Here is a 26325-nt window from a genome sequence, read left to right as displayed (position 1 = left end):
AAACCCCAGAACAAGGAGACTGGGATGGGAACAGCATCAGTGGGATGATGACAACTTCATCAGCACGTGATGGAGCGGGGAGGTTTCTCCCCAAGGTTTTTAAGGCTGCTGTGAGTTTTCTGTTGTCTCTGTTGGAAGGGACAAGAGGGTTTTTTCTCTTTTTATGGTCCAACCTGTGGGCCATAATTAGCCACCTCGACAGGTGGAAGGGATCAGATGGCCCCCAAGTGCAAGGTCGCACCCGCATCCCCTCTCGGCTTCACCCCGGCTGACACGTGGCCAGCAGCAAACCACCTTCCAGCAACCCAGCCCCAACCAGCTGCAGCTGGTTGTTCCAGCAGTGCAGGGCAAGAGCAGAAGAGCTGCTGTAAATAAACAGAAAGAGGCTTTTCCAGCCACCGAGCCTGTCAGGGAGGTAATTCCAACCTGACCATCCCAGTCCTGAAGCAGCGGTGATGGATGGGACGTTACGGAAGAGTGGGGTGGAAAAGCCATTAGAAACTTGAGCTGAGGACGTGGCCCCGGGATTAGTGGCAGGCAGTTTGTTTTCTTTATTAAGTATCTTTTTGCTGTGGAGCCAATAAATGGGATCTAGTGCCACGATGGGCTCAGATTGGTCCCCAGCTGGGACCGTGGCACCATCTCGCAGCAGGGATTTGTAACCAGTCCCTTGGGTGCTGCATTTCTTGGCTTCCCCCCCATCCCAAAATATCATTCCTCAGCACTGCAGCATCACCACTGGCTGCAGAACATCCAGCTTTTTGAGGCCAGGGTCTTTTTTCTTGCTCTTCCCATTCCCAAATCCATTTTGTGCTGGTAACTGCTGTACACAAAAGCATGAGTCTTACGAGGAGCGGCTGAAGGAACTGGGGTTGTTTAGTCTGGAGAAAATGAGGCTGAGAGGAGACCTTCTTGGTCTCTGCAACTAGCTGAAAGGAGGTTGGAGCAAGGGGAGTGAGTCTCTTCTCCCAAGGAACAAGCAATAGGATGAGAAGAAATGGGCTGAAGTTGCACCAGAGGAGGTTTAGGTTGGATATTAGGAGCAATTTCTTCCCCAAATGGTTGTCAGACCCTGGCAGAGGCTGCCCAGAGCAGAGGTGAAGTCCCCATCCCTGAGGGATTTCAAAGCTGTGTAGATGTGGTGCTGAGGGACATGGATTAGTGATGGCCTTGATAGTGCTGGGGTAGCAGTTGGACTGGATGATCTTAGAGGATTTTGGCTGTTTTGCAGCCAAAACATTTTTATGATTCTATACATGAGCAGATCTCACATCCTTGGGCAGAGGCTCTGAAGAGCTGCCACCCTGCCAATAATTAGCAGTAATTAACTTAAGGCAGGCTAATAATAGGAGGTTTACAGGATGTTGCCATCATCACATGGATGGAGATCTAGAGGTGCTGGTGGACTAGAAACCTTCCAGCAGGCAGTAGATCTAATGTGTCATCAGGCCAACTTGCCTGTGTCCATGTCCGTGGCAGGGGAGTTGGACTAGATGGTCTTGAAAGGTCCCTTTTGACCCAAACTGTTCTGATTCTGTGAAACATAGGACTTTGTAGTAATGGCTGAGCTTGGGTGCTGTTTGGAGATGACTCTACTTCCAGGCTGCCCGTTGAGTTGTAGACTAACTTGCTGTTGAAGATCCCTCAAACAGAGAGAGAAAGTCATAGGAACTGGGTTTTTAAATGAATTTTCAGTGGAAAAGTGGTGCTGTTGCTGTGCTGTCCCCCCCATTGAGCCAACATCCATGTGTCCATCTGGATCCTCAGCCCTCCTGCTGCTCAACCTCTTCCCCAACCTCCAGCAGATGAGCTCCTTGCTCCAGCTGCCAACTTCAGCACTGCCTCAGGCAGCAGATCTGCCAAACCCTTCTGCCCTTTTGAGGAGAGAGCTCCCATGGAGAGGAGAAAGCTCCCATGGCTCAGCAGGGCTGCCACTTCATCCCAAAGGTCAGCGTGGGGAGCTGGTCCTACACCCCCAGAGTCGAGTTGCATTAAAAGGGCAGGAGCTCACCTGCATCCCACGGCCTTAGGAAGCTGCATTTTTGTAAACAGGCAAAAAATGGTCATGCTGAAACCCTCAAAAATGGTCATGCTGAAACCCTCACTGTATTTCTCCTTCACGTGCAAAATCTGAACAAACTGTGCTACCCTGTAGCAAGGAGGTTTGCAGTGTGGACATCCAAGCCTGGAAGGACCTCTGTGGACAAAAAGTAGGCTGTCTCTTTGCTGGTGGAGAAGGTGAACAGGAGAATGGATCCTGGTGTTGTGGACCCTTCGTTGGGCTGTGTGTGGTGGGTTGTGTCTTGCCATGGGTGTTGTGGGGGCCTGTGAGAGGCAAGGTGGGTTCATCACCTTGGGGTAGGAGGATGCATCCTTGGTGAGAATGGGTCTCCTTGGACATTGTGGGACTGAGCAGAGCTCCAGGACCTGCTCCCACCCGTCATCCCTTGGGATGCACTGGGATGAGCTCTCTAGGTTGCTGGGTGGTGGTGTCATGGTGTTGGGAACAGTTGGAGATTAGGGAGAGGTGGTTCTTTCTCCCTGTCCCCAATCAACATTCCCAGCCACCCATGTAGAAATCACAGCTGAAGGCCTCTCCTCTGCCCTGTTCATCTCTTCCTGCCATTACCACTACAAAAAAAAAAATGCTGGGCTGGGAGCACAGAAACACTTATAGGAGTGAACATCTTGATGCCGTTGTTTTGGCAGTGTTGTGACCATGCTAAGCCTTCTTGGACAGGAGAACATTGGCCAAGCTCCTTCCTAAGTAGACTGGGTTGATCTCCACCTCTGGGCCACCTTAAGCAAGAGGCTGGTCCAGGCAGTAGTCCCAAAATAAGTCCAAAAAGGAACATGCTTCATTCCTGTTCTCCCATGCTCCTTCCCATGTCCCAAGCATGTCTGGAACAGGAAAGTCCTGTCTCCTCTCTGAAACCAGTGGGACGTCCCAGCATCACCACCTTGGAGGTACATCATTGCTGTTGAGACTCTGGTTATTTGGATCCTTAAAATCAGCTGTGGTGAAGTGCTCGGCATCTCCCAGAGGAGACTCATATTTTCTAATAGTATCCTGTGTCCAATGCTGGAGTCCCCAACATAAGAAGGACATAGAACTCCTCGAGTGTGTCCAGAGGAGAGTCACAAAGATGATCAGAGGGCTGGAGCACCTCCCCTATGAAAATAGGCTGAGGAAGTTGGGGTTGTTCAGCCTAGAGAAGAGGAGGCTCCGTGGTGACCTTATAGCAACCTGACCTAGCAGGAGGTGTCCCTGCCCATGCAGGGGCGTTGGAGCTAGATGATCTTTAATGTCCCTTCCAACCCAAACCATTCTATGATTCTATGATTTGTCATGGGATCCTTCTCTTCCTTTAGCAACGTGTTGGTGCCACCTGAAGGAACCCATCTCTGAGACCCTGTTCTCCTCACCAGGTTTTCGCTGCCTTTCCTGACATTGCTCTCTTGATTCCCTCACAGTGCAAGAAGAAGCACACACTGGTTTGCCCCGACTTTGCCAAGAAGGGTGTTTGCCCCAGGGGTGCCTGGTGCAAGCTGCTGCACCCACAGAAGAAGCGTCACTCAAGAGAGGAAGAAGATGGGGACCGCAACGAGCCCCTCTCCAAGTGGAGACGGGTCAAGGAGGAGACAAACAGGTGGGAAAGAGCAGAAGAAACTTACTTTGCTGCTCTTAAAGTTTTCTTTCTAGCCTGCTCTGGATGTTTCCTCTTCCAGATGTGTCTCTATCCATGTGTTGGTTTATTTTAAGATGTTGCTGATGTGGGTCACTGTGGTGCCTTCTTGATTGAGCCACCATGGGCAGTAGGGTTGGGCAGGGTCTGTACTCAAGGGAGAGGTCTTCAGACTGATGGAGAGGGTCTTGCTACCCAATTTACTAGTGGAGTGTGGGTACCTTCACCCTTAGATATGTGCCATCCAGGGCTTCATCATCTCCAGGTATCTCTGAGGCTTTTGTAGATCTTCCTCCTGGGAGATGCAGGAGCCCTGATGAGCACTCCACCACCAAAAGTGGACACAGCTTATCCATAGCTCTGCGGGAAAGGGGAAACCATCGTCCTTCTTCCTCTCTCCAAATCCATGGTGGAGAGCAGAGCTGAGCCCTCAGCATGGCATGAAGGGCCTTATCACTCACTGCCTGAAGAAGCAGAGATGGAGATGGACATGGAGATACAACAGGTTTTGTAAAGCCTTTGGATGTTGGGCTGGTTTCTTGGTTAATCCCTTTAAGTTCTCTGACCTCTCTCTGGACAAAGATGATGCTTTTGGGTGCTGGGATGGAGCCCACAAGCAGAGGGATGCATTGGTCCTGGTCCCAACAGGGAGACAGATTTTCTTGAGCTTGGCACATCCTTGCCTTCTTCTGCTCTCATTCCCAACCCTTGCCTGCAAAATGACTACATTTCCATGGAATTAAAGCTAAAATCCTTGTTAGAGGGAGGAGAAAAACTCGAGTTGGATGCTTGGCTCATCCGTGGCTCTTAGAACCAAGACATGGAGGGGAAGGTGAGAACTGGGAGCTGTGCCAGTCTGGTCTATGCTCTTGGTCCTGGGCCTCATCTTGGTCCTACCTTGTAAGGTAGCAGAGGGGGACGAGTGCTCAGCCAGCTCCAAACATATCCCAAGGGTCAGAAGAGCCTTGGAATGACACCCAGCTCACGTCCCCCGTGTGAACCAGGTGCAAAATATTTGCTCCTTTCTCTTTGTAGGGAAGGAGGAATGGATGCACATGTTGCCAAGAGGGATCATTGTATTTTTCCTTGGTTTTTTGCCTCCTTCAGGGATGATCCAGCTCAGCTCCATGATGATGGAGAAATTCCTGGACCCTCCAACATGGAGCCAGAGGTGAAGGTTAAGAAAGAGAGAGGCACCTCACCAACCAGCTGGCTGCAAAAGCTGCCGTCCTTCATCTCTCTCCAGTCCTCACCATCCCCTGGTCACCAAAGCTGCAAAGTGGAGAAGGATGAGGATGAGTCAGAGGATGAGCCAGGTAGGAAGCACTTGCTCTGCTTTTCCTCACGTGTGCTCTGAGCTGGTTCCAATTCACCAAGCAGGAGAGTTATTCCCCTGCTGCTCTCCATGGGTTTTGGTGGGTTTGGTGTTCCTTGTGAGTCACCAAATGCTCCAGCTGGGGTGGCAACTGGGGTTTGCATCTCTGGTCATGCAGATGGATGAGTCCCTGGCTTTGCTCCCAAAACCACACAGTAGGATTTTATCCCCATCTTTTGTCATCAGCTCCTTCTTCCTTTTCATATAAATTATCCAACAATGACTCCAGTCTCACTCCTGTCATGGAGCCACAGCAGTTCCTGGTAGGAGTGTGTTTCAGAGGGATGTAGTGATGCTGTGCCTCATTGCTGGACCTGCAGAAGGACCTGTGAACCATCTCCAGACCTCTGGACCATCCATTGCACACATTTCCTGGGAAAAAGTAAGCAGGAGAAAATTGTTGAAGTGCTGAGGGGAAGAATTTTTGTTTCTCTGCAGAGTGGCTCATGGTGGAGGTTGGCTGCATTTCTGCTCCTCCAACATTCTCCTTGGTTCCTGCTCTCCTAATTCAGCTCCTACACTGGAAAATCCCTCATCACCAGCAGCTCTGAAGAAAGGGAATTTGGGGCATTCCAAGGATGTGTCCACGGGAGCAGAGGTGATGGAGATAGTGAGGAGATCATGCCTTGTCTTTCCCAGTGCTGGATAGGAGTTTTTCAGCTGGATGATGCTTCACTTTTTCCCCTCCCGTCCTTCTCTGGAGGGATGTGGAGCATTTCCCGAGCGCCATTTCCTGAAGGGAAACAGCGTCTGGTGCAGATCTCAACATGTTTTCACAGAATCACCAAGACTGGAAAAGATCTTTCAGATCAGCAAGTCCAGCCTATGACCAACACCACCACATCTCCAGCCCATGGCACTAATGCCACCTCCAGCCTTTCCTTGAACACCTCCAGGGATGGTGCCTCCACCACTTCCCTGGGAAGCCCATCCCAATGTCTGATCACCCTCTCCATGAGGAAGTGCTTTCTGAAATCCAACCTAAACCTCCTCTGGAGCAGCTTCAGGCCAGGCCCTCTTGTTGCTGGTTGCCTGGAAAGTAATGATGAAATCCCCACCACCAGCTTGGCTGGCAGAAGATGTAGCTTGGTGTGAACCAAAGGGCTGGAGCATCTCTCCCTGTCTTTGATCCTGTGCCTCCTCTGACTGAGTGTGGAGCCAGAGCACGATGCCACTGAGAAAAGGGATAAACTCAGCACCAAAAGCCAGGCTGGGGCTTTTGCCCTGTCATCCGTAAACGGGTGCTGAGGATTGCAAGGCTTTGCCTGGCTCAACCACAAAGCTCTTCGAGCCAGGGAGGGCTGAGATGCCTTAACACTGTCGGAAAGAAAATTCCCAGGATTAGCAACATATTCCTGAAGTCACAGGCGAGCGTGTGCGCTGTCGAAGCATGGCGTGGTGGAGAGAGCAAGGGACCATTCCAACTGGGAAAGCTCCATGACGTGGAGTGAAGCTCTTGGCTTCCCTTTCCAGCAATTTCTTCCCCCCACGTCCCTCCCTCCTTCCCTCTCCTTGGCCCTGATTCAAGTCCCTTTTGATCTCGGTGGCAGGGCCGGGGAAGTGATCCCAAAGCAGCGACTAAATGGGATTTTTATATCTCTGTGGTGAAGATGGAGCAATTCATCCATGGACAAGAAAACTGTTGGAATGTCCTGGATTGTACTTAGCAGCTTGGAGTAACTCAGCAAAGAGGGTAGAGGTATCATCCTGGCAGTGAGGGCATCTTAATTCCTCTTTACTCTGGTTTGCATGGTCAGGGAAGGATGAATTCCAGACCTTTCTGGTTGAGTCCAGGAATGTTGTGAGGAAGGAGCTGGTAGATACAGGATCCTTTCCCATTGCCTGGGGAACACGTGGCATCAGAAAAGTGGATGCTGGAGGATCCGTAGGAAAGGGAAACAGGGCAGGAATTGCAGATGGCTGTAAAATCATCTGATGAGGAAGCAGGTTCCGTGCCAAAGGGATGCAGCGATCGGGTGAGCCCAAGGATGCTGTTGGGTTCCAGGCTTTGCTCCTGCTCGGCACTAGGGTGCTCTCAGTAATTAAAATCTCATCTCAACACACAAATGAAGGGGCTCAGGGGAACAGCAGCAGCCAGGGACCCCCAGGACCTAACAGGAGAAAAGGGAGTCCTGGCCACTAACGTAACCACCATCCCAAGAGGGCACAGGATGAGGCCATTCATGCTGCTAATGGACCATAAGCTTCATGGGGGCCAAATCATAAGGTGTTTTTAAGCCTGAAGTTCTGGTTTGAGCTGAGTGAGTGGTCAGGATGAGTCCTTCAGTATCTCCAGGTAGTAGCTGGTGTCAGTGATGGGGTCTGGGGGGGTCTGTGCCTTCCCTGCTTGCAGCCTTCGTGCCAGGGATAGTAGTGTGTTTCTGTCTGTAAAGCCTGAAGGTAACACACAAATTGGTGGGAGAGTAAATAAGGAGGACAGGTTATTATTATAGAGTGAGCTGGATTGCTTGGTTAAATGGTCACAATTTAAGAAAGTGCCCTTTTAATACTGGTAAATGCAGGAAGAATGAAGAAAAAAAACCAGTGTCTGTGTGGGAGGGATGGAGCAGGAGGGGTTGGAGATGACCTTTAAGGACCAGCATGGGCAACAGCATCAGCTGGTGGGGTTTCAGTGGGGGTCTGCAAGCCTCTGGCCCTGGGGTATTAAAAAAAAAGGGACTGGAAAGCAGAGATGTGGTCTGCATGCGTGACTCCTCTTGCAAGAGGAGCTTTGTAATTTGGGTTCAGAGGAAGGATTTGAGTGTGCTGGGGCTTTCCAAGCATCCAAAATATCCTTTCATGCGACACGAGGAGCGAAACTGCTTCCAGCCAAGCATCCCAGCTAGGAAGGGTGGGCTTGGTGGCATCCCATCCTTCACCTCCTTGTGTTCTCCATCCAGGAGGGCAACGCTGAAGGGAATATGGGCTCCCCTGCCCCTCCCACACCCATTTCCAGGTAATGGGCTTTTCCATATTTCACCTTCCAGTTAAATAGCCTGCACTGGAGCCTAACTGGCCTCCCCGCGCTAATTGTAAGCAAGCTCACCAATGCAAACCATTCCAATCGAGTGCTAATTTAATTAGAAAGCACCCATTTTAGTTAATTTGTTCGAGAAGATCACTGAAAACTCCTGGAGAGAACAGATGTTCCCCTCTCCCCCGATGAACATTCAGGGGTTTGTAAATGGCTCCACTCAGCCTTGTTTAGGAGAGAAAAGAGGATTTTATAGCTGCAAACGACCCTTTCTGTAAACATTTTACAGCTCTCTGCACGTTTGAGTGACGATAAACCCCGAGCAACTCGGCGGGCTGCAAATTTGCGACCATACGGCCGTCATTTTATTGTCATATTTCACGGTCGTAACGTTAATGGAAGATGCTCGGTACAGTCTTTTTTTAACGGCTCCGCTGAGCACGCTCCAAGGCTTCTGGCTTTGGAGGGATTGGTGGAGGTGCAGCACTTCTGGGTCTGTTTACAGCTTCCACTTCTGGAGGAATAACTTTGGCGAAGCGAATCTTCCCCCTTCGCCAAGTGGGCCGGACCCGTGTTGGAGAGTCAACCCCAGCAGGGCCACGTGGCTGTGGGGATGGGCAAGCTCTTGATGCTGGATCATCTGACCAGCCTCAGCTTCTAGACCCCACCTGTGTCCAGTTCTGGGATCCCCAACATAAAGAGGACGTGGAGGTGTTGGAGGAAATCCAGAGAAGGCCACGAAGATGATCAGATGGCTGGAGCAGCTCTGCTCTGGAGACAGGCTGGGAGAGCTGGGGTGTTGAGCCTGGAGAAGAGAAGGCTCCAGGGAGACCTGAGAGCACCTTCCAGTGCCTGAAGGGGCTCCAGGAAAGCTGGGGAGGGGCTTGGGACAAGGGCAGGGAGGGATGGGAGCAGGGGGAAGGGTTTCCAGCTGGAAGATAGAGCTGGAGCTGAGATATGAGGGAGAAATTCTGGGCTGTGAGGGTGCGGAGAGCCTGGCCCAGGTTGCCCAGGGAAGCTGTGGCCATGTCCTGTTTATGTTGGAGGACCATCTTCATTCACCCTGGATGATTTAAAATATCTTTTTGGTCATGGGTGCACTTTTCCCAGCCCAGAGAGACAGATGTGTTCGTACTCAGGCTGGTGGACCTCACCAAGATGGGGACTCCCTGATGGACCTTGCCTGCCCCTCTGTAGTGATGCCTTATATCTGGCATCCCTTGCCTCCATCGCTCCCTCCTTCCATCTCCATCCCCTGGTAAAACCCTGATCCTGCTGGGCAACCCCATAAGGCTTGAGGTACCATCAGGTTTTGGGGTGCTGCAGATACCAGGTTTTGCTGAACATCGGGGTTGGATCTCCTTGTGTCTTGTTAGCTCCAAGAAGGTCTGAAAGTCAGAAACTTCCCTGCCTTTTAATTTAGTTATTGCAAAGTGGCAAATTTAGTTGAAACTTCCAGTAAACCAAATGGACACCGTGACTTTTTCTAAGTGGACTCTTGCTCTGAATCAGAATTGTCTTTTTTTTTGTTGTCCTACAAAAGTGCTGTTGAAAATGTTCTTCTCTTATTTACCTTCTGCCTTGAAGGTAACCTTCTGCACGTTTCCAGTCCTCTTCCCTTATTGATTTACAAGTGACTTTCAAGCCTGCCAAGTCTCTCTCCTTTCCCAGGCCTGAAATCTGCTGCATCCAGATTAATTTTTTACCCTTTTTGGGTTTTTGGGGGTCTTTGCTGCCTGTGATAGAGACTCTGGAGATCAGAACTTTTAGACTTTGCTTAGGATTCCTGAGGACTTCTCTCCTTCAGACCACCTCCACTGGGCATCCCCCTTGTCCCCCTCCTGAGTTATTTAGTGACCTGAAAACTGGAGGTAGAAGAGCCCTCCCAAGATGTTGATATCTCATCTTCTTCAGGCTAAGCTTCAGCTCACCAGTGAAGGACAGATGTGGTGCTGACATCTTCGTGGTCAAGTCACCCATGTTCCACCAGGCCACCATGTCTCTGTCAAGTCTTCAACCCAGCAAAGACCTTCTCCCATCTCTGCAGCTTGTGCTTGTTTTCTTGTTGCTTTTTTTCATCCAAAAAAGGAGTTAAGGAGAAGAGACATGGAAAGGACATCCCAGCATAGATGTCCTGCTCTACAAGCATGGTAGGAGATTGGATACTTCCAGACACTGATGAGACATCTCCTCCAGCATGATCCTCCATAAAACATACTGTTTAGGAAGCAAGAAAGCATCTGAGCATTTTTTTCTTCTGGACAAAGCTTCTCCTGGCATCCCAGCCTTGATGTTTCCCTCACTTGAGGGGCAGAAAGTCACGGTGGAACAGCAGGGGGAGCTTTTGGTGCAGGTTGTCTCACTGGATGGATTTAGAGCTGAAGCCAAAGAGCTTTTTTGTGTGAAAAATCATTGTGCTGAAAATTCTGGGACTTAACTCTTGACGATGACCTTTCCATCCTGCCTTTTCTTCATGGGCTTTATATAATAATAATAATAATAATAATAATAATAATAATAATAATAATAATAATAATAATAATAATAATAATAATAATAATAATAATAAATAAAAAAATAGACATTTTCCTGCCAAAGTTTCTCCAGGAGCTGACTCAGCCAAGCACTTTTGCTGGGAAAGAAAAAACATTTTGAGGGAAGATTCAGCCCTTGGGCTCCCCCAGAGCAGCCAGAAAGGACTTAAGGGATATTTTTTCTTTTGAGAATGGAAGGAATAAAATTGTGTGTGAAGTTTGAAGGATTTCCCTTTGTGGTGTTAAACATCAGGGAGATGCATCGTGGCACTCCAAGCCATCAGGTGGAACCTTTTTCATCCCCTTTGCTTTTTTAATCACTGGAGCATTAGCTGAATGGTCGTTAGAACTCCTGCTCATTGCAGCCCCCTCGTTAGCCTGCTGTATTTTAGGAAATGGGATTGGTTTTTGTGTTTGGGACCATTCCACACAGGGTCAGCTCTAAAGGAGGAGCGGGGTGGTTGCAGGTACTGTGACCTGTATGAAGCTCCTGGGAAGGAGGACGAGTAGGTGCTGACCTCTTCTCTCTGGTTACCAACAGTAGGACCCGAGGGAATGGTAGGAAGATGTGTGGGGTGAGGTTTAGGTTGGACATTAGGAAGAGGTTCTTCACCCAGAGGGTGGTGGAGCACTGGAATAGGCTCCCCAGGGAAGCAGTAATGGCACAGAACCTGACAATATTCAAGAAACACTTGGACAACACCCTCAGGGACATGGGGTGAACTTTGGGGCCTTGAACACTGGCCTTGAACACTTCCAGGGATGGGACAGCCACAGCTTCTCTGGGCAACCTGGGCCAGGGTCTCATCACCCTCACAGCACAGAATTTCTTCCTGAAGTATAAGCTAAACCTCTTCCAGTTTGAAGTCATTATCCCTTGTCTCATCCCTCCCTACCCTTGTCCCAAGTCCCTGCCCAGCTTTCCTGGAGTCCCTTCAGGCACTGGAAGGTGCTCTAAGGTCTTCCCAGAGCCTTCTCTTCTCCAGGCTGAGCAAACCCAACTTTCTCAGCCTGTTGTCACAGCAGAGCTGCTCCAGCCCTCCCATCATCTCTATGGCCTCCTCTGGACTCACTCCAACAGCTCTATGTCCTTCTTGTGTTGGTCCCAGAAGTGGCCCCAGCCCTGCAGGGGGGTCTCAGCAGAGTGGAGCAGAGGGGGCTGGTCAGGCTGCCGAGGTTGCATCCCAGGACACGGTTGGTTTCTGGGCTGCCAGTGCACATTCTCCACCTTTAAATCCCCCTTCTCTCAGCAGCTGGATGAAATGAGTTTTGTTTTAACTTGCCTGTGGGCTGCAGCTGGAGCTGCTCAACTCGGCGACGTCTGGGGGAAGGCCAAGTTTTATTGAAAAATATAATGGTGCCACCTGAAACGTGATTTACTGCCCTGTCCACTCCTCAGACTTGATAATATATTTCTATTAGATTTTCTTCTTTTCCCTCCCTTCTCCTGGCAAAGAGTGACAAGTTTCTCTGTCTGCTTGACACCTTCTTAGGCTTAGGCAAAATAAATGTTGATTTTCATCAAGAAGAAGAGTGCTGGAAGTCCTAATTCTCCAGTGAGGCTGACAAGCTCAGCAAAAGCCGCCCGGCTTTTGAGGGAGAGCTTGTGATCCAGCCCCGGTTCTTCTCTTTGGAAGCAGCTCAATCGTAATGAAAAAGGGGTTTCTTAGCCTGGCTTTTGCTAACTAGAAATTATATACCTGGTTCCTGGAAGATGGATTGTGTGGCTGAGGAAATGTAGAGAAGAAAAGGAGGTGGGAAGGGGGGGGAGAGAGAGAGAGTGAAGGCGCTTGAGATGCGACCCAAAATTGATCGCTCCGTTTGCAGGATCTCCCGTGCACAAAGGCAGAAAAGATATTTTTGTTTGCTGGGGTGGGTTAAGTGACACCCCTGTTTTTTTCCAGGTTCCCCCCTTCCAGCTATCACTGTGGAGCATTTCAGGATGTGGAGTTTGCCCATCCCTGGCTGCTCTCCACACTCCATCCTTTCCAGGAGCGACATCTCCCTCCATCCGAAGCGACAACCTGGACTGGTTTAGTCTTTTGACAACCTATTAACCTGGTTAATGGTCAGACTTTATGATCTTAAAGATCGTTTCTAACCAAAATGATTCTATGATTTTGGTTGTATTTCATTGTTTCCCACCTTGATTTTTTGAGGAACACGCTTGAAATCAAACATGGATGCTCTGAAAGTGTCTTGGCTCCGTCCAACCCTTTAACAAAGTCAGGAAGCTGATTACGGTCAATTTAAAAATAACTTCCTTTTTTGTTTTGTTGGGTTTTTTTTTTCCCTCCTGAAAAAGAAGGAATCTATATTTCTACTTCTATAATCATATTTGCTTTGAATTGAAAAATTAGCTAATTAAGTTTCCTGGAGGGACGTTGAGTCATTTCCACCATTCTGGTTGGACCAAGGCCACAATCACTGGTGGGGCAGGAAGAAGGAGATGCTGATTTTGACCTCTTGGGGGGTCCTTGACAGACCCTAATTTGGAAATCCCAGGCTGGGAAAACCCATTTGTCTCGATGCAAAAGTGATACTTGTGGTCAAGTGAAAAATTTGGGTGGGTGGTCGGAGGCCATGGGGGGTGCGATGGGCGTCTGCTCAGCGTTGCTGTTCCCTCAAAGCTGAATTTGGCTGCCTTGCTGTTGACTAATAGCCACGTCTGTGGTGGCTGCTGTGCAGGCCTCTGATGTATGGGTGTTATATTAAGGGTGGAAAGGTGCTAAATGAGCCCTCTTTATTTTACATAAATTAGCTCAAAGACCATGTGTCACTGCCACGGCGGCTTCGACTCCGAGCAAGTTTGTTTACCCAAGTTTTAAAAGGAAAGAAGAGCTCCTGGTAGCTCCTTGTTGTCAAATGCTCCTTTAGGTCTTTGTCCCTCCTACCCCCCGTGCCCCAAAACGTTCTCGTTTTGGACTTTCATGGCTGCTTGAAGGTGACCATGGTCCCATCTCCACATTGGGTATCATCGTTGGGAAGCAGGATGTGGTGGGGAGCACCAGTGCTGGGGTTTTGCAGAAACATGGGCAAGTTGTGTGCTGCTCATCCAGACCTAGATCTAAGGAAGATTATTTTTTTTTTTCTCTGAGGGTGGTGAAACACTGGCCCAGGTTGCCCAGAGAGGTAGGAGAAGCCCCATCCCTGGAAACATTCAAGGTCAGATTGGATGGGGCTCTGAGCAACCTGGTCTTGTTGAAGATATCCCTGCTCATGGCAGGGTGGTTGGAGTAGATGACCTTTGAAGGTCCCTTCCAACTCAAACCACTTGAATATTCTCTGATTGTAACACCTGCATCTGGATGGGGTTTGGGCTCCATTTCCTCCAGCTCATCCACCTCCTGTAATCCCAAGTGAGAGGAGACTTTCCCCCTAAACCTCATAGCTCAACAAGCTACAGGCTCTTTTTTCCAGGAAAACTCCTTCCTTTCCCACCTGCATTCATCTCAGTGTCTTCTCCTCTCCAAAGTGGTCACCATGCTCAGTCTGGCAGGGAAAACCCCATAACCACCTCTCCACATCCTTCAGGGAAGGAAGATAGGAGAAACTCTGCAGAAAAGCATGTCCAGCATTGTGGTTGAAATGGAAGACTTCACATCATCCACCCTGGTCCGTGGGATGTGCCTGGACTTAACCTTCAAAGAGGTCACCAGCCAGAGGCACTTCACAGAGTTTTGGCTTTATATGAACATCTGGGACCCTCTCTGGGGGAGGCACAGAGCTGCAGGAAGCAGAAGTCATTGCTGAGGTTCTCCAAACCTTCCACCAGCATGGCCAGAGCACCAAGCATGATGTAACCTCTTGCTTGCTGGAGTTCTGCTCCTCCCTGCTCCAGCCCATTCCTTGAGCAGGTCGTGCTCAGGGATTTGGGGAACCAGTCATCTCCACCCCAGTCATGGGGAAGGGGGACATCCACTCCAGGCTCACAGGGAGGCACATCCTCAGCTCCCAAGGGACCAACTCTGCACCAAAAACCTGGATAAAGGACCACAGGGCAGCAAGGCCAGGCTGAGCACCATGATGGGGACACGTGTCCCCACCAGTTGGCTGGCAGAGCAGTGGGGAAGCCATGGCCATCACTGCAGGCTTCAGGATAAGAGGCACAAGGTGTTATTAGGTGGGCTTGTTGATTTTTTTCCCTAATTAATTATTTTGTGCATCAATTAATCCTTCTTGCTGATGGCACCGTGGCCTCTGGGGCAGCTTTCACTCCCTTTTCCTGCTTGTTTCATCCCAAAATGGGAGGAGCAGAGGAGCATGGGAAGCGCCTACACCCACATCCCAGGGGATTTCCATGGTGACCCTGACCCAGCCTTGGTGACTTTCTCCTCTTTTTTCTCCTTTCCATTCCCAGGCAGCAACAAATGGAAGAGGACTTTGCCACTGGCATCCTCACGGGACTCCGAAAACACCCGTCTGGAGGAGGGTGGCAGAGGTGAGGCTGGTGGGTGCTGTTGGGGTCAGGTGCTGCTGGGGGAGATGACCCTCCACATCCCCATGCCCATCTCTGGTACGTTATCCCACCGTGACCAGGAAAAGAGAAGCCCAAGTGTGTCCAGACACATCTCAACCACCTCACACCATCACCTTTTAATAGAATCACCAAATGGTTTGGGTTGGAAGGAACCTTAAAGATTATCTAGTTCCAGCCCACCTGCCATGATGCAGCCCCATGTCCATGGCCAGAATATCAAGGGAGAGGATTCTTCCCCTCTGCTCTTGTGGGGCCCCACCTGGAGTACTATGTCCAGTTATGGAGCCCCCAACACAAGAAGGACATGGAGCTGTTGGAGAGAGGCCAGAGGAGGCCCCGGAGATGCTGGGAGGGCTGGAGCAGCTCTGCTCTGGAGACAGGCTGGGAGAGTTGGGGTGTTCAGCCTGGAGAAGAGAAGGCTCCAGGGAGACCTGAGAGCACCTTCCAGTGCCTGAAGGGGCTCCAGGAAAGCTGGGGAGGGACTTGGGACAAGGGCAGGGAGGGAAGGGAGCAGGGGGAAGGGTTTCCAGCTGGCAGAGGGAGCTGGAGCTGAGATGTGAGGGAGAAATTCTGGGCTGTGAGGGTGGGGAGAGCCTGGCCCAGGCTGCCCAGGGAAGCTGTGGCTGCCCCATCCCTGGCAGTGTTGAAGGGCAGGTTGGATGGGGCTTGGAGCAACCTGGGCTGGTGGGAGATGTCCCTGCCCGTGCAGGGGGGTTGGAACTGGATGATCTTTAAGGTCCCTTTCAATCCAACCCATTCTGTGTTTCTAAGATTCTATGATGACTTCAGCTGAGAGGAGGCAGCACCGCTCACACAAGCCCTCGGCTGGCCCAAGCTGAGCACTTTATCATCCTTTCAAACATGGGAAGTGCATTTCTGTGACACTCAGCACTTCTAAAATTAGTTGGTAAACAAGGAGCTGAGAGCAGACTTTCTTCCAATGCTTCAGTCCCTGTGCCATGGTTGTCTTCTTCCTCCTTTCCCTGAGCATGGAGTTCTCCCACCACATCCAAAATCATGAGCATCAGTTATATGACTTGTTCAGCCTGGAGAAGAGAAGGCTCCAGGAGACCTGAGAGCACCTTCCAGTGCCTGAAGGGGCTCCAGGAAAGCTGGGGAGGGGCTTGGGACAAGGGCAGGGAGGGAGAGGACAAGGGATAAAGGTTTTAAACTGGAAGAGGGAAGATTTAGAGTAGATGTTAGGAAGACATTTTTTTATGTGAGGGTGGTGAGACTAGAAAAGGACACATGTTCAGATGGTTTTCGAGAAGAGGCTTTTACCCCACAAACCTGTCTCAGCTTAATTTGGCCAAGTTTTGTCATCGTTGGACCCAAACAACAAGTACTGTAAATATGGCCAGGGTTGGACTGGGGCTTGGTCGGGACCACCTGTTCTACTGGGAGGTGTCCCTACCCATGTGAGGGGGGTTGGAACTAGGTGATCTTAGAGATCTCTTCCAACCCAAACCATTCTATGATTCTATGATGACACCTCCCACCAGACCAGGTTGCTCCAAGCCCCATCCAACCTGACCTTGGAACACACTTCATTTCCTCCCACCAGGCAAACGGCTGCAGATCAAACCCCGTCTATGAGCAAGACCCAACCCAACCAGTTCAGGAACTTCAGAGCTGGGCACGACCTGACACCTACCTCAGGACACTGTGGCTGGATGAAACACCCTTTTCTCCTCTTGCTTTTCTGGGACATCATTTTGGCAAGAAGCCGGTGCCAACGTGGGGACGCGCCACCAGTTCCCGCAAGGAAGCGACTTTGTTTGAAATGTTTTAATTTGCCAATAAATTATCTTTTCGGCCTGTTTGTTGAAGGTGAGCCTCACCACCAGGCTTCTTGGATGCTTGGGGAGCTGCAAAGAGGCTCCTGTCCCCATCAGTCCTCCTGCAGATTGGTGCTGCTGTCCTGGATGTAAGGTGACATGGGGACCTGAGGAGGTTGATGCCATCACCCAACATATCCACATCCAGGTCAGCCAATGAACTGGGGATGAGAGTGGCTGGTGGTCACAAGTGCTGGGATGTAATGGGATGTAACAGCCCTGTGTGGCTCAGCTCTGACCTCTCCGTGCCCAGAACCCACCTCGCATCCATCCTGCTCCATCCCCTTGCTTTTGGGAGAGATTCCTTTGAGTGGAGCATCCCTAGTGGAAGTGTGTGCTGGGAGCTGTGCTGAGCTCACACCAGATGTTCCTGCAGCACATGGGGCTCTCCCACCACTGGCTGCACCCTAACCCCCACCATTCCCCATCCCAGCAGGGGGTTGGTCTCCCTTGGGACACCCAAACCAGATCTTTAGGGGTTTTTTTTTTGGGTCCCTCCATATCCAGGCAGGAGCAATGCAGATGGAGAGCGTTGTGCCAAGCCAAGAGCTGATGGGTTTTTGCATCGATGGGGACAATTTTCATGGATTTTGGGGTGATGGGTGCTCTTCCCCTCCATGGATGAGATTCTGGGGACAGATGCAGCACCTCCCTTTGCCAAGATGTGCCAAGAGCAGCCATATGGGGTGGCCAGATTTGCCCATCTGCTGCCCCTCGATCACAGAAAAATCCTGTGGGGAAAAGGCATCAGCAGGGACATGGGTGAGCTCTGGGGTTCCCTGGAGACCCGGCACCCAGGGGCTTTTGGCCATGGGGTGGGCCTTGGAGCCACCACGATGCCACAGGCTCACGTGCACCATGGCTCCATGAGAGGGCCTGATGGTTTTGTCCCTGCAACTGGGTGACCTGGGACCCCCCTTGGGAGGGGTTTTCCTGTCCCTAGGTGAGCACCCATGGGTGCATGCACCCTATGGAAAGGGTCTTGTTATCACCCCACTGGAGGCTCCCCCCTGCCTGGCTCGTGTTGGTGGGATGTATCACCTGACTCAGGTGACTTGGGGCATGACACCCACCATAGGTGTGATGTCATAAATACCTGTCACCTCCCTGGGCTCCCCTTGATGCTGCCAATTGCTGAACCAGCAGCCTGTGGCGGGGGGAGTGCTGATGCCACTTGGAGACCAATTTGGGGTGGCCACATCACCAGCTATCACAGGTCCCCACTCTGGGGCCACACCTGGACCCCGATGTGTGTACAGAGAGGGTTTTTTTTTTTAAGAAACTCTTTGTTGTTTCCGTTAACATGAAGTGTCTTTTTTGAACCTTTGTGTTTTGATATGTAAATAAAAGTTCCCTCCCCGGGTGGAGCGTGGTTTTGCTCTTTTTTTTTTCAGCTATAGGACATCAATTTCCCCTCGAGGAGCTTCTAATGCCAATGGGGAGGGGTCCACACTGCTCCCAAAAACCCAATTCTTTAAAGGTTTTAAATGATTAGAACTTCTCCCACTTCACCTCGAAAGGGCTTTTCTTTGCGTGGTCGTTACCCGAAAAAAAAAAAACCCAAACCTAAATTCATCCTAGAATTGCCCCTGAGGAGACAAGGATGCTGCCAAGTTTCCAGGGGTGGTGGTGGCCCGGGAGCTTTGGTGCTTCCCATGGCCTCTTAACGAGCAGGCTAACGAGGATTAAGGCTCAAGCTGCACTAATTAAGCGAGGCAATGAGCAGAGAGTCGCGGCTCTGCCGCCCATCGGCGCCGCTGCTCCCTTCCCGGGAAAGGTTGTAGTTTATTGCTGGTTGTCATGAGAGCACTTCTTGGGGGGCAGGATTGGGGGGATGATTAATTTCATAGAATCATTGAATCATGAAGGGTGGAAGGGACCTTAAAGATCATCAAGTTCCAACCCCCCTGCCATGAGCAGGGAACCCACCACTAGATCAGGTTGCACAAAACCTCGTCCAACCTGCCCTTAAAAACCTCCAGGGTTGGGGCATCAACAACCTCCCTGGGCAACCCATTCCAGTTCCTCACCACCCTGAGAGTGAAGAATTTCTTCCTAATATCTAACCTAAATCTCCCCTCTCTCAGTTTAAAATCATTCCCCCTTGTCCTGTCACTGTGTTCTCTGATGAAAAGCCCCTCCCCAGCTTTCCTGGAGCCCCTTCAGGCACTGGAAGGTGCTCTCAGGTCTCCCTGGAGCCTTCTCTTCTCCAGGCTGAAAGTTTCCAAGCAGGGTTAAGCGCAGCCCCCGGAGGGGTGTCATCAAGCCCCCGGTGGGTCTCCTGCCACCAGCAGCCACGATGCCTCGGTGATGGGCCCCAGTGGGGGTTTATCCATCCTCCCCGGGGAACTGGGGATGTTGCAGTGAGCGGATGTGCCCTGGGGAAGGGTGGTGGTGGCTTGGCTGGAGGGGTGGTGGCACGGGACAGTGTTTCTGGAGGGCATCCGTAAACATTTCCTGGAAAACCCTCCCGTGGGGGTGCTGCTGGCACAGCTCCTGGTCTCCCGCCAGGGAAGCAGGTGCCGGGCTTAGCATCACCCACCAGCTCACTTTTCTGCTTGTCATCAGGGGTGTCTGTCCCCTGCCCTCCTCCTTCTCCTCCTCCTTGGGTGCCTGTAGCTGTTCCCACCACGAGCACCAACTTATTTGTATGATCTGTCCCCTTCCCTGATTGATTTCCAGCCTTTTTCCAGGCAGTGACGCCTGGATCCCTGCTGCAGATGTTGGTGGAGCATCGCTCAGGACAATGCCACCAGCTTATGGGGTGCACCCCCCCTCGCCCTGGGGTGATGTCCCCATGAGGACACCCCAAGCCAGCACTACCAGCTTTGCACCATCACCCCATCATCAGCCAACTGGAGAAACTGAGGCAGCACTCACCAGGCACCCAGCTCGAAGGGTTAAAAGGGCAGATGAGCTGCCTGCTCTAAAAGCAAAAGGTGCTGCCATCCCACCACCATCCTGCAGCACCACAGGCACCAACCTCTCAGTATGATCTTTCCCCTTCCCAAAAGGATTTCCAGCCCTTTCTCCAGGCCGTGACATCGGGATCCTTGCTGCAGATGTTGGTGGAGCATCACCCAAGATGATGCCACCAACATCTTGGTGGACACCCCACCCCACACCGCGGGGTCATACCTCCTCATGAGGACACCCCAAGCCGGCAGCACCCCAGGCTGGGTGCTGTGCACCATCATCAACCCACTGGGGAAACTGAGGCAGCAACCCAGCCCCGCTCGAAGGGTTAAAGAGGCAGAGGAGCTGCTCTAAAAGCAGGAGGTGACGCCACCCCCCTGCCATTCCGCGGCCACCAACCTGGTTATGTCACTCGACCGCCTGCGAGTAAGCTTAGATGACCAGCCCCTGGGGGTTTGGCATGGTGGGGAGGGCTGGGGACATGCCACCGAGCCCGGGCCCCCTCCCCCAGCCGTGTCACTGTACCCAACCACCCCCTAAAAATACCCCAAGGGGGGGGTGTCGAGGGCCAGTGCCGGCCCCGCTGGAGCGCGGCCCCTTCCTAATCCCCCCGTGGCTCTTGTCCCATCGTGGGTGGCAGCTGCTGATGGGGACCGTGTGTCCCCCCCCCCCGAGGTGTGAGTGGCTCCAGGGAGGAACGTGATGCCAAGGGGTAGGGGGGTGACACCACATTCCAGACACCACCCCCCCCCTTTTTTTCTTTTCCCAGTGTAGGACCCCCAGATCCCACTGCATCCCCCCACCGCTGCTGCATTTTGAGGGGGGGGGGTCACACTAGTAAATGCAGGTCAACAACATCCCATGAAAAGGTTTTGGGTTGTTTTTTTTTTGCAAAAAACCATCCCAAGATGCCCTTATTGTCCCCTTCTCTGCACCCCCCACCCCAAACCCCAAATTAGAGGTGGTCCCATTGTTCCCTGTCCAAGTTTGGGGGCTCTGATACAGGACGTCTATATCCCAGATTATAGAATACAGGATAAATATGGGGGGGTTGCCTTTACCTGACCCTCCCTAAGGGGGGGACACAGAAGATGGAGATGGGGACAACAAACACCCCAAAATCTCCAGTAAAAGAAATGATGTGGGGTTTTAATTACTGGGGGGGCAGCAGGATAAAGCTTTTCTTCCACCCCTCCCCCTCAAAAAAAACCGAAACCCAACCCAAAACAAACCAAGTTTTTTTCCCATTAATTTAGCCCAAATAATTCCTGACTTTGAATGGTCAGTTAGCACCTGTGGAGGGCAGCGTCCCTTGTCCCCAAGTGGGGGTGGCCATCAGCTGGCCAAGGGGACCATCACCCCCCCACATCCCGTGGAGCTGCATGTGGGGTGCAGCAGGGCAGGAGATGGCCAGGCTGGGATGAAGTGGAACCTGCCCCATATCCTGAGGAGTGCTGGGGACAGTCCTTGGCCTTGAAGGGAATCACTGCATGGTGGGTGAGTATCCATAACCTCTGTGGGGGACACTAGGTGGGACAAGTTGATGGCAACAGCCCCCGTGCCTCAGTTTCCTTTGGTGTGGGGAACAGCTGTACCCACAGCCCTCAGCACAAGAAAGATATGGAGCTGCTGGAGAGGGTCCAGAGAAGGGTCGCCAAGATGATCCAAGGCCTGGAGCAGCTCTGCTCTGGAGACAGGCTGGGAGAGCTGGGGTGTTCAGCCTGGAGAAGAGAAGGCTCCAGGGAGACCTGAGAGCACCTTCCAGTGCCTGAAGGGGCTCCAGGAAAGCTGGGGAGGGGCTTTTCATCAGAGAGGGCAGTGATAGGACAAGGGGGAATGGTTTTATGTGAGAGAGGGGAGATTTAGGTCAGATATTAGGAAGAAATTCTTCACTCTCAGGGTGGTGAGGAACTGGGATGGGTTGCCCAGGAAGGTTGTTGATGCCCCATCCCTGGAGGTTTTTAAGGGCAGGTTGGATGAGGTTTTGTGCAACCTGGTCTAGTGGTGGGTTCCCTGCTGATGGCAGGGGGGTTGGAACTTGATGATCTTTGAGGTCCCTTCCAACCTGAATGATTCTATGATTCTATATGCACCCTCCATGTCCTGGGTGCTTGTCCCCATCCTAACCTTGACCCCCCCCGAAATGCTGACCCTGACCTCAGGGGTGTTAACCCCAAACTTCCTCGTCCCTCCGGTGCTGCGGCTGCAGCATCCACGAGGTGGCAGGGCTCGGAGCAGCGTGGTGACATCCCGTCCAAGGCCACATCCTGCAGGGGGCTGAGCACCTCACGGTAACTCCTTTTCCATGTCTGGTAACTCTCCTCTCCACCTACCAGGTGCAAATGTCACCTCCTGTGCCACTGAGCCAGGTAAAAACCAGTTCAGCTCCCAGTACTGCACCTGGAGCTTGGGCTTGGGCACCATGGGGCTGCTCCCCGACCACCAGTGGTTGGTGGGAACATTTAAAAAATCCCCCCCCAATATGTATCTGGATTTCTGCTGGGATAGCAGCTCCTCCCAGTGCTCTGGGAAGGATGCTGGGCTGCTCCCACCTAGAAAAACCTCGGGAAAACCGAGGTGGGGAAGGGGTTGGGAGCCACAAGAGGCCCTGGTGCCTCAGCAAGGTGGCATGAAACCTGATTTGGGATCAATAACCCCCGTTTTGGGTCTTTCCCTTTTCTTTGGGAGAAAATGATGATTGAGTTTCTCTGTTTCCCTACTCTTTGCTCAGCTCACTTTGGGCCCGGGGTGGTTGTAGGAGCTGCGGGGGGTGAAGGCACAAGGTGGGGCTGAGGTTGACCCAGGGGATGCTTGAGGGACACCAAGGGATGCAAGGAGGGGATGCCCAGGAGATGCAGGGGGAGGGTCCCAGGAGATGCAGAGGGGGAGGGATGCAGGGGGATGCCTGGGGGGGTGCAGGGGATGCGGGGGGAGGGGTTGAAGGGGATGCCCGGGGGAAGCAGGGGGATGAAGGGGGATGACCTGGGACTGCAGAAGGATCAAAGGGGATGCTGGGGAGTGGGGGGGAAGGATGCAGGGAGGGGGATACATGGAAGGGGCTGAAGTGGGGGGATGTAGTGGGGGGATGCAGGTGGGGGGGTACAGGGGGGAAGATACAGGGAGGGGGATGGGGGGATGCAGGGAATGGGGATGCAGGGAGGGGGATGCAGAGGGGGATGCGGGGCAGGGGGAATGCTAGGGAGGGATGTGGGGGGTGGGATACTGGGGGGATGCAGGTGGGGGCATGCAGGTGGGGGGATGCAGGGGGGGCTGAAGGGGAGAGGATGCAGGAGGGGGATGCTAGGAAGGGCTGTAGGGGGGGGGGAAGTGGGGGGGGGGGGGGTTGGAATGCAGGGAAGGGGGATGCAGGGAGAGTGATGCTAGGGGGGGAAGATACGGGGGGGGTATACAGGGGGATGCCCCGGAGGCTGAAGAGGGATACAGGGCGGGCTGTAGGGGAAGGGTACAGAGAGGGATGCCCAGGGCAAGGCCCCCACCCCAACCTCACCCCCTTTCCCGGAGCTGCCGCGGGCAACACCGAGTCCTCACCCCCCTCTCCCCCCGCCCCCCATGGTGATTGACAACCACCCGCGGGGCGTTGCCATGGGGATATGCAAATCTTTCCCTTCTGATAGGTGAAAAGCTACAGAACCCGCCCCTGGGGAGGCGGGTCTGGGCCTCCTTTTTTCCCATTTATATAGAGCGGGTTCCATTCAACCGCCCGGCAGCGGCAGCGCCGAGCAGAGGCAGCGGGTGCCCGGGGTGCGGGCAGGGGGTGCAGGCAAGGGGTGCGGCCCCCGCCCCCAGGGCGCTGTGCCAGTGTCTGGAGGGGCTGGAGGAGGAGGAGGAGGAGGAGGAGGAAGGTTTTTGCCAGCCAAAGTGGGAGGTGGGAGCGGGGCAGGTGCCAGGGGCAGTCAGGAAGGGGCGGGCAGGGCTTTGCCGGCTCCTCGTCATTGGGAACCGGCTCTAAGGCAGCGGCGGAGCCTTCCCCGAGGATCAGCAGAGCCGGGCTGGAGAGGGTCCGGACCCGCACCCACGGGGCTCCGCTTCCCCGAGGTGGTGACGGCGGCGGGGGGAAAGCGGAGGGGCCTGGAGCCCGGCTGAGCCCCCCAGCAAAGCCTCGGCGGAGCGTCCCGGAGCTGAATCCCCGGGGAGGAGGCTCCAGCAGCGAGTTCCCAGCGGTGGGTTGTAGCGAGGTGCGGAGCCTCGGAGCGAAAACCTCGACGGAGGAGTCTGTTTGCAGCCCGGAACAGAGGCACGGAGCCGGGCTGAGCCCCCCAGCAGAGCCCCGTCGGAAGGTCCCGGAGCCGGGCTGAGCCCCGCAGCAAAGCCCCGTCGGAAGGTCCCGGAGCCGGGCTGAGCCCCGCAGCAAAGCCCCGTCGGAAGGTCCCGGAGCCGGGCTGAGCCCCGCAGTAAAGCCCCATCTGAGGTTTCCAGAGCCCGACAGCACCCGAGAGCGAAGCCCCGTCGGGGCAACCGGTTGCACCTCGAACCCAGCCCCGGAGTTAGGTCGGAGGCAGCTCCCGGAGCCCTCGAAACCCGCCAATTTTCGGGGAGCGGCAGCGTCCGGGGGATCACCCCCCGGTCCCTCCATGGACTGAGATGGCCTCGGAGCTGGCCATGAGCGCGGAGCTGCCCACCAGCCCCCTCGCCATCGAATACGTGAACGATTTCGACTTGATGAAGTTCGAGGTGAAGAAAGAACCGGCGGAGGCGGAGAGGCTGTGCCACCGTCTCCCCGCCGGTTCCCTCTCCTCCACCCCTCTCAGCACGCCCTGCTCCTCCGTGCCTTCCTCGCCCAGTTTCTGCGCTCCCAGCCCCGGTGGGCAACCGGCTCCCGGTCCCCCAGCTACCACCGCCGCTTCCCTGGGCTCCAAACCGCAGCTGGAGGAGCTGTACTGGATGTCGGGTTACCAGCATCACCTCAACCCCGAAGCTCTCAACCTGACACCGGAGGACGCGGTGGAGGCCTTGATCGGTGCCCCTCACCATCATCATCATCACCATCAAGGTTACGAGCCTTTCCGACCTCAACCTTTCGGCGGCGAGGAGTTACCCCCGGCCTCCCATCATCATCCCGGCCATCACCACCACCATCATCATCATCTGCGCTTGGAGGACCGCTTCTCCGACGATCAGTTGGTGAGTATGTCGGTGCGGGAGCTGAACCGGCAGCTGCGGGGCTTCAGCAAGGAGGAGGTGATCCGCCTCAAGCAGAAGAGGAGGACCTTGAAGAACCGAGGCTACGCTCAGTCCTGCCGTTACAAGCGGGTCCAGCAGCGGCACATCTTGGAGAACGAGAAATGTCAACTCCAGAGTCAGGTGGAGCAACTCAAGCAGGAGGTGACCCGCTTGGCCAAGGAAAGGGATCTGTACAAAGAAAAATACGAGAAGTTAGCCGGCCGGGGTTTCCCGAGGGAGCCTTCCCCATCCGCTGCCCCCAAACCCACCGCCGACTTCTTCATGTGAGCCCCAGGGTGGGGGGGTGTGTGTGTGTGTTTGGGGGGGGCAGGTGGGTGGGTGTGTGTCCCCTTTTTCCTTCCCCCCCCTCCTGCGGGGAGAGCAAACCCTCTGCTTGTACTAAAAATATCAATATTTTTCCTCCTGAAATGTTGGGGAGGGGGATACCGAAGCCCCCCCAACCCCCCCTCCCCCCTCCACACACACCCTCCCCAATTCAGAAGGGGGGGTAGTGGGGGTGGGGGGTGGGTGGGGGGTCCTGGAGCCAGCCTGCATGCGGGACGTGTAAGGCGCATCTCCTCACCCCCCCCGGGAGCGTCAGCGCCATCCAGGTGGCTTTTCTCCCCTCCCCACCCCCCCTTTTTTCCCCCTCCCCATTTTATCCTGCGTCTTTCACCCCCGATTTTATTTTCCTTTCAAGGGGTCTCCACGGATCGTCCCCGGGGGGGGGTCCCGGCAGCGCTGCGCCCTGCCCGGCCCCACCATTTTTCCACCCCCCAACACCCCCCCCCCCCCCCCCATTTTTCCCGGCCGGCAAACCTGAGCCACATTTAACTTATTCACCCTTGTAAATATGTAGAAATTAGTTTAGTTTTCTGCCTTTTTGTTTTCTTTTATTTTGGGGTTTTTTTTTTTGGTTGTTGTTTTGTTTTTAGTTTTGTTTTTCCTTGAGCCTCTATTTTGCTTGGTGATTTAAGAAAAAAAAATAAAAGAAAACGATAAAAAACCGATAAAAAAAAAAACCCAAAAAAACCAAACCACCCAAAACCCTTTAGAAAAGAAAAAAAAAAATTCAATTACACGAGTCTTAAAAGTTTGTATGTAATAGCATGCAAATAATATCCGAGTTAATTTAATGATGTTGGGAAGAAGCCGAATGCACTATATACAGGAATCGATTGGGTTAAATAATACTGTTTTATAGAGATTTAAAATTATCTATGCTCTTAAAAATAGTGGGGGTCTGGGGAAGGGAGGGTGGGGGAGCGGGGAGGGAGGTTTGGGGGGGAGAGGGAACAATTTTAGGGTGACCTGAAAGGCAATATAGTAATATATGGACTG

The 26325-nt window shown here is 53.0% G+C and overlaps 2 protein-coding genes across 3 annotated transcripts in view; both read left to right on the top strand.

Annotated features, from left to right (window-relative positions):
- ZC3H3 (zinc finger CCCH-type containing 3) overlaps positions 1-18252 on the top strand; it is a 187316-nt gene extending 169064 nt beyond the window's left edge. For both annotated transcript variants that reach the window (XM_051611381.1, XM_051611380.1), the window contains exons 10-13: positions 3475-3650; positions 4794-5002; positions 14930-15010; positions 16614-18252. In XM_051611381.1, coding sequence (XP_051467341.1) covers positions 3475-3650; positions 4794-5002; positions 14930-15010; positions 16614-16645 — 498 coding nt within the window. In that variant the 3' untranslated portion in view covers positions 16646-18252. The remainder of the gene's footprint in view (positions 1-3474; positions 3651-4793; positions 5003-14929; positions 15011-16613) is intronic.
- Positions 18253-24398: 6146 nt separating this feature from the next.
- Positions 24399-25344, top strand: MAFA (MAF bZIP transcription factor A). Its single transcript, XM_051610630.1, has one exon. It carries the CDS (start codon positions 24406-24408, stop codon positions 25270-25272), a length of 867 nt encoding a protein of 288 aa, XP_051466590.1. The 5' UTR covers positions 24399-24405; the 3' UTR covers positions 25273-25344.
- The last annotated feature ends 981 nt before the right edge of the window (positions 25345-26325 follow it).

Source organism: Apus apus, chromosome 2, assembly GCF_020740795.1.
Source record: "Apus apus isolate bApuApu2 chromosome 2, bApuApu2.pri.cur, whole genome shotgun sequence".
In the NCBI taxonomy this organism is placed as follows: domain Eukaryota; kingdom Metazoa; phylum Chordata; class Aves; order Apodiformes; family Apodidae; genus Apus; species Apus apus.
The sequence above is the reverse complement of the archived record's forward strand: the minus strand, read 5'-3'. Positions and strand labels throughout refer to the sequence as shown.